The sequence below is a fragment of the Phoxinus phoxinus genome, assembly GCF_949152265.1.
Source record: "Phoxinus phoxinus genome assembly, chromosome: 22".
Classification (NCBI taxonomy): Eukaryota; Metazoa; Chordata; class Actinopteri; order Cypriniformes; family Leuciscidae; genus Phoxinus; species Phoxinus phoxinus.
Window position 1 is genome coordinate 19,770,874 of NC_136897.1, and position 12,674 is coordinate 19,783,547.

General features: G+C 37.3%; 1 protein-coding gene across 7 annotated transcripts in view; it reads right to left on the minus strand.

The window, feature by feature from the left end:
- Positions 1-1,475: 1,475 nt before the first annotated feature.
- The window catches only part of ptpdc1a (protein tyrosine phosphatase domain containing 1a), a 57,164-nt gene continuing 45,965 nt past the window's right edge, over positions 1,476-12,674 (minus strand). For 2 of the 7 annotated variants that reach the window (XM_079596882.1, XM_079596880.1), the window contains 9 exons: positions 9,875-9,973; positions 7,815-7,986; positions 7,030-7,110; positions 6,821-6,939; positions 5,636-5,773; positions 4,350-5,500; positions 4,032-4,217; positions 3,450-3,560; positions 1,476-3,327 (listed from right to left, as the gene is read on the minus strand). In XM_079596882.1, coding sequence (XP_079453008.1) covers positions 3,193-3,327; positions 3,450-3,560; positions 4,032-4,217; positions 4,350-5,500; positions 5,636-5,773; positions 6,821-6,939; positions 7,030-7,110; positions 7,815-7,986; positions 9,875-9,965 — 2,184 coding nt within the window. In that variant the 5' untranslated portion in view covers positions 9,966-9,973 and the 3' untranslated portion in view covers positions 1,476-3,192. The other 5 variants (XM_079596884.1, XM_079596883.1, XM_079596886.1 and 2 more) reach the window with 5 other exon arrangements.

Here is a 12,674-nt window from a genome sequence, read left to right on the forward strand (position 1 = left end):
AAATAGTGATACCCTTCAATAAATAAATAAAACAGACAGTTGGGTAAAAATAAAATAATCCAATAAAAGTAATACATAAATGAAGAAGAAAGCCCAAATATATACTGAGTAGCCTAATGAGCTGGGTCAAAATTACAGTTTTCACCTGATATTTGGAGCTAAATTACAGTGGGGTAATAATGACTGTAGAAAGATGGCAGCATAATTATTATATTTTTTACACAGAGATTGATATGTCTATTAGTAAAATCTGTTGACTTCAGCAATATTTGTTGCATTATAGCTAACGTCAAAAATGGTTAAAAAATGTGTTTTTGTTTTTTTGGCCGAAGTTTGCATGCCTCAAACTCAAGAAGTATTAACGATATCTTAATATGCTTATAGATTCTGGTAGTTAAACTTTTCTTTTGGTATCGATACATTTTAAGGCCCAATATGGTTAATTTCCAGAGATATATAGGGATCTTAATGCTTTTGTCTTTTAAAGAGGAATATCTGAAGAACAAATAATGTTGAAAATAGAAATGTATCCTTTTTTTCTACCAACTCAATTGCACAGAACATTAGTTCCATAAATAATGTTTTTTCCAAAGTTTGCGTGCCTGTAACTCAAAAAAGTATTAAAAATATATTGAATATCCTTCTAGATTCTCATTCTTAATAAATATATCTATACTATCTGTATGAGGGTCTTTTAAGTAGAGGCCTTTTGTCTGTTTTACAGCAGTCTTGACCTATGAAACAAAGTGCTAAGAACACATGCTGTTGTTTTAATATTCACCCCAGATGCTACATCCTTTCTTGAAGACAAGGTGTCTAAATATCTTTATTTCCTGTAAACTGTTAAAGAAAAATAAAATAAACCAGAAATGAACTTCTTCCGTCACAGCAGCGCTCTGAATAAAAGTGTTCTCAGCACAAACCCAAATTCAGATTCATCTTCATATTTGGCATACCTTTCAATTAGAATATAAAACACCATTTATCACACTCTGGTGGATCTATGCATGGAAAATTACTTTCTGGCCTAGCAGAACATGAGGCAGGGAAAAAGGGCACACTTTTACGTAACTGGAGTTTGTTTGATGCACTTCTGGCAGTAATTACAGCTGCAGGGCAGCTCCAGAACAGCCCGGATGAAAAGATCCAGACACACAAGACAAGACAGAGTCTTATAAAAAGCATTCTGTGTTTTAAACATGCCAAGTGCTTTTAAAACTTCATGTGTTATCTTGCCTTATTCAAAAGCTGGAGTTGGTTGGAGAGCAACACTTCAAAAAATACAGTACAGGAAACAGAACTATCAGAATTATAATTATAATTTGCAGCATTAGCTGACCCAGGTGACCCCAGTCTAATTGCAATGGTGAGGTTTTCTTTCATGAAATTATGATCCAGAACACAATGAAAATGAATTTTATATTTATTAGAAATATTTATATATTTGTTTGATTTATTTAATAGTGTAATAAAGAATCTTGGTTAATGGAGGCAAGGTTGATGTTAATAAGACACTATACAAAAAAATATATACCATTCAGATCTTTATTTTATAGACTTGAATGAAAAAGTAATAAATAAATAAATATTTAGGGCCAGATTCACTAAACATGGCAAATTAGCATAAGAGCCAATCCAATTAAGCGTTAGCGTCAGGAAAACAAGCTTTTTGGGGCGTTAAATAATGGCGCATAGCAGTAAATTTACTAGCGCAAACCTTAGTAGCCTAATAGTAAATTGCATTGCCGCCGTTGCATGATTCATTTATAGTCTCATCTCCCAACGCCAATCTCACGACCAATTCGTACGAGTGATTAAAATGTGGCTAATTTGTACAAATTCTTACGATTTGTCTGAAACTACGTGATGGGTATAGTTTAGGGGCGGGGTCAGGGGTAGGTCATTCGAATTAATAAGAATAGGGCAACTCGTAAAATATGAACGATTTAGCAAAAATCTTACTAATTCGTACGAGTGAGGTCGTATGAATTCGTACGAATTAGTCACCTCGAAAAATTCATACGAATTGCCGTGAGATCGGGTGAAAGGAAAACTCCAACAAATGCATGTGCAATAAGGTAAGCCACAAAAATAACTGCATCCATGCCTTTTCGGCGCTAATTTTGTCTTTAGTAAATCCTGTGAGTAGTTTATTTAACGCCAAAAGATGGTTTCAAACTGTAAATCTGGCCCATAGTGCTTTGGAAAAATCCACAATAATCTTTCTTTAGGAATCGGACAAGAAAACATCTTACAATTCTTCCACAGACATGAATGAATAAACGTGTATTCTGCTGGCTACATGATATTTACTTAAAAAGACAAGACAATGATAGCATTTTAGTTGACAAATGAGGTCAGTTTCAACACCAGTGTTATTTACTAAAACACCACATGACAAACATAGTAGGCTACTACATATTCCTTTTTTTTAAAGTTCGTTAAAAGAAGCAGCTTAGTTATAAATAATGCCAATAAAAGATAAAGATCATCCTGCAAAAGCCTGTACAGGACTGCATTTTGTTTTAGCAGGAATTGTATTGATACATTCTCAAATAAATGTATCAAGGCCATTTGATCAAGGCCATTTTGAGCTATTCTTAAAGTAAACCGTGTTGCATTATGAATAAAAGCATTCACTTGTCCTCTATTGTACCTTAAAAACAAACATTTAAATTGCAAAGGCAAGAATCAGCAAATCAGACCATTTGCTGCATTCAATAAAAGTGTTAAAGACTGTCATAAAATGAGACATGTTGCACAGTGATATTATTTTGGTTAAACTTTAGTCATATAACATCATCCATCTATTCAAACAGTATTCTTATGACAAAACCCATTTTCATGAGAATCCTCAGTTCGTTAAAGCCAAACAAAGGCATAAAATAAATACATGACATACTTATTAATAAATAGTTTCCTCAGTTAGCTAATAAATATTGTGTAACAAAAATAAACTATTAAGGAACAAAATTAGAAAAATAGCCTAAAAAAAACTTGTGGCACATACATGTATGGCAGTAATTATTGTTCTCTCACAAATAAAAGATGTTAAAATACATTATTTGGATGAGTTATCATGGCTAAGACACCACTGAAAACAGAAAAAAACTAAACTAAACCTGTTTGTTTGTTTGTTTTTTTCTTCAAAATTACAGTGCAGACTCCAGATTTCAGATTCCACATCTAGTGTCAGGGTACGTGGGAAAAGTGGCAGGTCAGCTCAAGCTCTTCCATTGCTTTAGTCCTCATATCACTGAGGACAGGGATCATGGCATCTTTCAGAGTCTTATAGATTAACCGCCCGTTCTCTGAATCTGAGGAAATCTGGATTAGACCAAGATTAGAATCACAGAATTAGGATGAAAAAATTCAAAATGTCCACAAAACCTTCACTTCCATTTCACCAGTATAGTCTGTTGTGAAACTATTTCGTGGCCATGACTTACCCAAGTAAATGCTTTGATTGTGCGTTCAAAAAAGGCATTCTCAACCTCCTCTGGTATTTTTAGCAAATGAGCAGCGCAATCAAGAATACACAGAAGGGTTTGTTTTTGTCCCTAAATAACAAAGACAAACAGATGTTTTAGCGTACACATAATCCATTTAGATGGTTAAAAAAACAAGTCACATTTGTAATTAAATATGTGTTCACACTTGTAGTTCAGTTCGCTTGGTTCGTTTGGTCCAGCAAAAAAAATAGATATTTAGCCGTGGTCCGCTTAGCGTTCAAATTGGCATTTTTACAACAAACCTCAAGATACTGAACAAAGGCATAGGTATACGTTCACAACCTGATTGGTCGACTTTTCGCGACGGAACTTAGCGAACATCCAAAACTATATTGTGTGCTGCTAAATGCACTTGTTGTTTGTGTGTAGCCTACATATGATGGTAGTTTGACAAACATACATCAGAGGTACATATTTGGAGGAGGGGTTTTAAATATTGTCTCGGACAAAGTGGGGGGGCTTGGAGTCAAAAAGGTTGAGAACCACTGCTCTAAAGACACTTTTCCATGTTTTTGGTACCTTGTCGAGTGAATTCAGAGCATCTTGGGGAGTGAATTGGTTTCCAGCCAAAGTCTCCACATCCTCTTTTGTGATGGTTGGCTCCTTCAGTTGCTCTAGCCAAGACCACATGAGTGTGGAGAGCACAAGAGGATCTCTTTCGGTGCACAACCTCTCCCATGCACCTTCACGGGAGTTCAGCTCTGTCTGAGGGGCAACAGCAATTGCAGAAATGACTTAAAGTTACTGAGTTGCATTATAGAAGAACAGAATATGGAATTGAAGGTCTGAGACTCAATTCATCCAGAAATGATCTATGGAATAAAACAAAGCTCCTACCTGCCACACTGAGACTGTGCTGAGTTCCTCTCCATGGATGTCCATCGTGAGAGCTTTGGCCACAAACAGATGACGAGTCTCAGGTGAGAGTTCACTCTGAAGCATTAAAATAGGAACATCTGTGAATTGTTGTGTGGCATCAGAGGTTGTGTTTTCATTAGGGCTCATGTGACTTTTGCCACCTTGACACGTTGAGAACATTGTCCTGCTGTCACTAGTCTTCTCTAGAAAGCCGTAGGACATGCTACGCTTTGTCTCCTTCAGAGGTACCCGTTTTATGGAGACAGGAGAGCAGGATGCATGGCTTTCAACTTTTTGGGATTGTACCAGGGAGCTACAGGAACCAGTTAAAGAGCCATGTTTGGGACTGTTGTTGATTTCAGATGTCAATGGGGACGACAGAAGTTCAGGGGTTTGTATAGCTAATCTGCTCTGCGACGAATAAAGTTCTGTAAAGTTTAACCCAGATTTGCTGCCAATAGCATTCTGGGGACTTTGTAGTACCTGCACCCTTGAGTCCAGTTTGTGCAAGGCTGAGTCGCTATAGCTAAGACATTTTCTTAAGATGAGCTGAGACTTGTAGGTATTGTCTACCGTCGGCCATCTCCAGAGAACATCAAACTCCTGGTCGCTACAGAGCGGCCGGTCATGAGCTAGATCACACTGAGGTTCTTTAAGAAGCAAGCTGGGTTGGTCAGGAGAGCGAGGTAAGGATATGGGAATCCCTTTCCCCCTCATCTCCTTCCCTAACTGCTGAAGGGCTTGCAGCGAGACCGTCTTCTCCACTTCCTCCGTGAGGTCTGGGATGTCCAACACCTCCTCTTCCACCGTTTGCCGGTTCTCTGCGATGTCCAGTAGGAGCCTGCAGACCAGGTGTATGATCTTTGGCATGTTCTTCATGTGTCGCGCTTCATAGCCGTGTAGTAAGTGCCGCTGACGAGTCAGGTACTGCGACAGTGTGACCGTGTGAGCTTTGGGCTCGGCACACGAGAATACACTCCGCAGTGGCACGAGGAACTGGGCGAACTCTCGCACACACAACAGTTGACCACGAGTCTGAATGGAGTTCGGACGTTTAGCTCTAACAAACAAAATGGCTTGATCTGCACTCATCCGGGATGTGAATACTAAGAAGCATGCTATTAAGACACCTATGAGAAGACGAATGTGGATGAAGGGTAGTTAATAATCAGATAATCAGTGAAAAGGATTCAAAGCAAAACTACAACAGGTATTTTTTTAAATTCTTAAGTTATCACTGCAAACTGTTCAATCAAAATACTGACCTGTTCTGCCAAGTCCAGCATGGCAGTGGACAGCCATTTTGCCCTCTTGCATGGCGAATGACATCACCTTCACCATGTCAAGAATAGTAGTCAAGGATGCCACGCCATAGTCCTTCCAGCCAAAGTTGTAAAAATAAACTGGAAAAAGTTGAATGCAAATCTCATAAGATGAAACAAAGTCGTGCATTTCAAGAAATTATTTTTTTTGTTATTTGCTTTTAGCACAGAATCATGGGAATTTCTTCAGTCACTTTTATGTCCCAGAGGTTGGTTTTTAGTAAAAGTAACATTTCAAGGTACCTTGTTACCCTTGTCCAAAAAACTATTTTTACTTCCATATTAAAATATGAATTAGTAAATGTTAAATCTCTAATATTAAAAGACTGAAATAAACTGACATTTATTCAACATTTATGTAAAAATAAAAATAAAAATAAATGTTTTTTTCTAAAGTTAGTGCATTTTTTTCCCAAGAAGACAATCAAGTTATTAGATTATCACTTGTGAACAAAATGTTTACCATGCGTCATTTCCAATCAGGCTGCAATTTGGTCAAACTATGCAAAAAAGTAACTGAAATATTACATTTCATATAGTAACCATAAAAAGTCACGGTATTTTATTTTTTAAATATTAAAATTGTAATTTCCATCCTAGAATGCTATTTAGTATAAAACATTATCTGTGATGAGGTGGAAATGGCACTGTGGTGGACATTTTCATTAAAGATCATTAAAGTCCAGGAGGCCAAAAGACCACATAGTTGAAGAAACGGCTCAATATGTTATATACAAACATACATTATCTAACAAATGGAGGACCTCTTCCTTAATTTGAGAGACGTTTCATGCATGTTTGAACATGCTGTGCCTGGAAATAATAATGTGCTGGAAAATTGTGCCTTACATAGTTTCCCAGAGGGTGCCGTCTATAAGCACAGCAGCACTCTCAGCAGAGCTTATTAAGGGCTTCCAATCCCCCTAAGCCTCAATACCTGAATGGAAGCTGAGCAACTGCATGATCACTATGTTTAGAAAGCAAACATTGTTTAAAAAGGTTCTTTAGCTTGTCAAACACATTGACAATTTCTAAACGTGATAACAGTGAGGGTTTATCGCAGCGTGATTGCCTTGACTACTGATGGAGGAATAGGTGTTTGTTTGAGTACATGTGTGAGCTACTCACTCCCTGCCTCCATGAAAACCTCCGGGCGATACGTGAAGCCGCTCTCTGGCTCCAAAGTGCTGCCGCAGCTGGCGTGTTCCCCTGGACGCTGCAGGTTGATTACTGTCTTTAAGCCACACCTAAGGAAGGAAGATTAAACATCAGCAAAAGTCATCCCTGGTGCATCTTGGGAATCACTTACTGGTAGCTTGCCGCTGAGTTCAACATACATATGAAACTGTTCGATGATGTTGAATTTTTCAATGATTTCAGTTGAAGGTCTTGCCATGGCCAACAGGTTATCAGTTATCCTGTGAACAGAATGTGAATGAGATATCAACAAAATACCTGACTGAATAACATTAATACAAATATTACAAAATAAAAATAGAAAGCAGATGATAACTGTTTATTTAATTAATGAATTTCTCAAAGGCTATATTCATGAAAAAAAAAAAATCCAAGATGGACAAGTAGTTTGGATTGTATAATAAATACATTTATTTTATTTTATTATTCTCTGAGGCCAAATAATAAGAAGTACTGTTTAGGTACCAAAACATTTAGCTGAACATTGCATAATTGGCCTCTGTATAATACATTGATGTGAGCTTTTTACACTATATTTTTGATGTGTGTGGATATTGATTTTTCATTCTTCAATCATTGAGCTATTTTTGGATCTATGCACTTAAAGGTTTTTTCCCATCCAAGTGTTGGACGCTATGCTATTTCCTTTTCTTATTTATTTAGGCGTATCAGTATCAAAACCTATATTCATGGAAGACAAGACAAGACAGGACAAATGTTAAGATGGACTGGCCATCTGAATGGTTGGAAAATAAAAGCTCAAACTTAGGCTATCCCTAAAATTTTGTTGCCTTTAACAGTGTATCTGAATTGTGTAGGACTAGCACAATGAATGGATGTTGACTCTGCTAAATATTTTATGTTCACTTGAAACAATACACATTTACTCCGTTCCTTCTAACAAAAGAGCCAGAAGACAGCTTACCAAGAGGAGTACAGTCCTTTGATGGCTTGCTCTTTGTCGCTCCAGCGAGAAGGGTTTTCGTATTTGCATGCTCGACCACCACACGCCATGGAGCACTGCATATGTCCTGGGATGACATGCCTCAAAGTCTCGCCCACCTTGGTGTACTTTGCAGTCGGTACTCTGACATTCACTGCAAGAAATAGATGATGAAAAATTAGATTGCAGAATTAAGTCCATCAGACCAAGTAGTCTTCAACTTAAATATTACACCCACAGCCTGTGATGTCAGTCTGTGCCTCGGACATGCTGAACGCCACAATAACCCTATGTGAAGATGAAGTCAGAACTTCCACAGCTGAGCTACGCATCCTCCTCAGGATCTTCAGCAAGATCTCGGAAGCAGAGTGCCGACGTGTCTTTCGAAAACCCATGAAGATCTTGTGTACAAGGGAAGAGCAAGCCCGTCTCTTCATGTCTCTCGTTAAACACTCGGATGAAAACACTACATTCAGCGCAGCCTGAGCAAACTAAGCGCTGACCCCAGAGCAGTGAATCATCGCTATACAACCACCTAGCTGCACAACAGCGGCATAAGAGACCAATACAATTCAACCGGTTCATCAGTTGCACTTGCACTTGAAGGGGATCTCCATGGTGACCAAGTCCGAAGTCAGTGGGAGGCTGTGCAGAATCGTGTGTGTGTGTGTGTGGTCTCAGGTGGAAGAGAAACAGGATGATGTGTTTTATGTAAATGATAAAGACATCTCTGGTTGCGTAACGCTGCATGCATTTCAACAAAATGAGGCTGAAATTACACCTTTTCAACTAATGCATTCCATCTGCTGCAGTAAATACAAAGACTTTATGTAACTCAGAACTCGGAATACTACATAAAAGAAAAGTAGTTTCATCATACGTCAGTCTCCGCAGCATTTGAAGAGGCTTATTAAATAATGGAAATGAGTTTGAAGTTATTGTTAGCATGGCCATTAGAGTGGACTTTCTCACCTAAGCCACTTGAATTCAAAGAAGATTAAAAGGAGATGCATTATCTCTGTATTTAGAGGAGCCCATCGAGATGGAATTAGTCATTTAAAATAGATGGGGACAAATAACAAAAGACTTTACGATGCCTGCACCAGTCTATTTATGTTAATGTGGCCATGTTGTTACACAACTGTTCAAAAGTTTGGGGTCGATACGGTTTTGTGATCTCACAAAGGGTGCAATTTTTTTAATCAAAAATACAATATAAACAGTAATACTGTGAAATATCATTACAAGTTTATATATTCAATATATTTAAATTTTTTATTTATTCCTATGATGACAAAGCTGAATTTTCAGCATCATTATTCCAACCTTCAGAGTCACATGATCCTTCAGAAATCATTCTAATATGCTGATTTGCTGCTCAAGAAACATTATCATAAACATTATCTTATTAGTATTAATGTTGAGCTTTTTTCCATGATACAGGTGATAAAAAAATCAGGTCATAAAAGATTCTTTGATGAACAGAAAGTTCAAAAGAACAGCATTTATTTGAAATCGAAATCTTTTGTAACATGAAAGTATTAATGAATAAAAGTATTAATTAAAAAAAGTTTTGAACGGTATATCCAAAACAATGAATCCACAAAATGTACTATTTGAATGGTGTATTATAATTTAATACAATATAAGCACTATTGCTCTTATTTTTGATGTCTTAAAATAAAAAGACATTAAAATCCCATTTATTGTATACATGCTGTATACAACTAAAATGTTATTGTACATAATTACAATGCAAATATTTTCCCAATCCGGTTTTGTTTTCAAGTAAATCAGTAATGATAAATTGTTGAATAAGATCTCAAAATGATATTATAGCATACATCAAACTTTTATTTCTGTAACAAATAGGGCTCCAGTCATTTCACAATATAAAACACACTTTTTTCTAGAATATATTAAAGGCTATTAAACATTTCTGTCTGTTCAGTTCTTGCATCAGAATCACATCTTATTTGTTTTCAATTAAAGACCGTTTAAAATACCTCCCAGTCACAGGTAGAGAAATAGCAGTAGAATACCTGGCTCCATGTCAGCGTTGGACTCTCTGCTGTTAGCTGAGCTGCCGGTGGTGTAGGGTAGGTCACTCAACAAACTGACGCCTGCTGCCATGGCCGACGCTGAAAGGTGGAAGCAAACATGGTTTTAAAGCCTCAGACACAAAACAATGGCAGAGTAAACAGTCAAGACACAACATAAATGAGGAAGTTGTAAGGCTGGTTGCCTGGGAGTTTTCCCTCCCGGGAGGAAATTGAACAAAGTGTGGTGCTGTGTCACACGCTGGATATAGTGTCACTGCAAGTGGAATATATAATGAGCGAGGAGGTTACAACCTCTTCTATATAAGAGCAGTGTTAAATAAATGACTGTATGCATTTAAGGGAGACCTTGACTCTTGAAAAAACAGAGTCTTAAAGGAGATTCTTGACTCTTGAGGAACCAGACAAACAAATAAACCCTTATGATGTTGTTGTTGTTGTTTTCATTCAGACTAATCAAATCATTGAGATTTTTCACAGGAATCAACCTTGTAAAATATTGGGAGGACTATTACCAACCAATCTCTTATTGTTGTGTATATACTGTGATGGATTTTTCACCTATACTATACTAGCATGTACATAGAAGCTATGGAAACTTCAATGTGTCAGTTTAACCCTACAGTGACCACACTGCATATCATGTGTCAACAGCTGACTACTCACATTGGCTCACATTACATTGTGACTGTAGCCATTACTTTAATCACAGGTAAGAGTGGCAATGACTATAACCATCTTGCTGAAAAACAGAGTTATTACTTAGGGATTTTCATATTCCTCCGTGTTAATATACACATCAGATAGGCTACAGGATTAACTTATGTAACGTTAACGTTACATTCGCTTCAATGAATTAGCCTACAAGCAGGTTGTTCATTACCACGGCAACCGCTTGCGCGTCCACCCTGAATACGATTTTCGTGTGTAAAAGTAACTGTAGCCTACACATAAGAGATATTGATATGAACTGTTGTCAAGTAGGCTAAGCCCCGTTGCATTCCTCTAAACCAGGGGTAGGGAACGTCGGTCCCGGAGAGCCATAGCCCTGCAGAGTTTAGTTCCAACCCTAATCAAACACACCTGAACCAGCTAATGTCTTTAGGATCATTAACTAGGCTACAATCAGGTGAGTTTTTATCAGGGTTGGAGCTAAACTCTGCAGGGCTATGGCTCTCCAGGACCGACGTTCCCTACCCCTGCTCTAAACTGTCCGGGCACTGCACGCAAATATCACGTTAACTACAACAACCCTTTAGATAACGTAATTCCTTTGTGGGTCCTCTTGATCTGCTCGTTCGTCTTTCTTTGACAAATATCAGCGTCTCAGTCTCACGCACAATGCACGTGAGTTAACCACGCCTACTTATTTACATGTCACGGAATTTAAAAAACCTGTTACGGTTGACATTTTCTACCGCGGTAACGATACCGTCATGCCGCTCACTGGCGCCCATCCCTACTAAATAGTTTTGGTTTGACGAAGGCAAGACACTGTTATTGTACAAAATTGGGTTACACTTCATTGACAGACGCTTAAATGTAACTCCACTTTCAAACTACATTCAATAAACTCACAAACGTACTGACTGTTCAACTACCTCCTATAGGCTACCTTTTCTAACTAACAATGAATGTTTTCAATGTAGCTGATAATAATAATGTAGCTATCTATCTATCTATCTATCTAAATTATATGTCTGTGTGTATAGCCTACTGTATATACACACACAGACACGCACACACATAAATATATATATATATATATATATATATATATATATATATATATATATATACACACACACACACACACACACATTATGTAAACAAAAATGTTTATGCTAGTAGATGCGATTAATCGATTAGATAGACAGCACCAATACATGTATTCATCTTTAACAATTATTGAAAGTGGAGAAGAATAGTGCTGCCTTAAGTAATGCCTAATTTGCGTTGGGTTTGTTCCACAAACTTTGGCACATTCAGGATGATGTTAGCAGTCATTTGATGCACCATGATTAATTCACAGTGTAAAATGAGAAGGCAGGACAGCGGAGTGGCATTATGAGACTCATTTGCATTGTAACGTACGCTTCTCCTTACACACAGATCTGACAGAGACAAAGTGAAACCCCACTTGAGCCGTCCAAAAACTCAACCTGACACTAGTCAATCAGTGTGTGCTATTCATCTGATTAGAAATGGATTTTTCCTAATCCTGATCAACACATTGATAGAAAAGACAGACCTATCTCGGGTGCTTTCAAGTCAGTCTTGAGTCTTATATTTTAATATACATTTGGAGATAATTTTTAGTCCTAACTTCATTCCTATTTTAGTCCTGCAATTCCAGTGTTCACAATCATTATAATGTATTTTAATAAATTAATATGCTTGCAAACAATTTTCCAGCTGTCATCCTTACAAAAGCTGTCGGAGTCTGAGCTTGGGTGAATCCTTGAACGCTGCCCACTGAATTTAATCAAAGCGCGGCGATCACTTTCATCTAAACTTTGAACTGGTTTTTCAAAGCGTTTTCAAACAGAGTTATGAAAAGGAGTGTATACATAGGCTACTTTATTTCAGATTAGTGTTGTTGCACAATGAGTTTATGCACAATGGGTGTTTAAATGCATTTAATGAAAATTCTGTCATTAATTACTCATTATTAATTGTCATTACCTCATGCAGTTCCAACTTTATATGATGAAGAGATTTAATTTAGGCTTTAATTCACATATAAACAATTATCAACTCACACATATCAGTTATGTTAAAC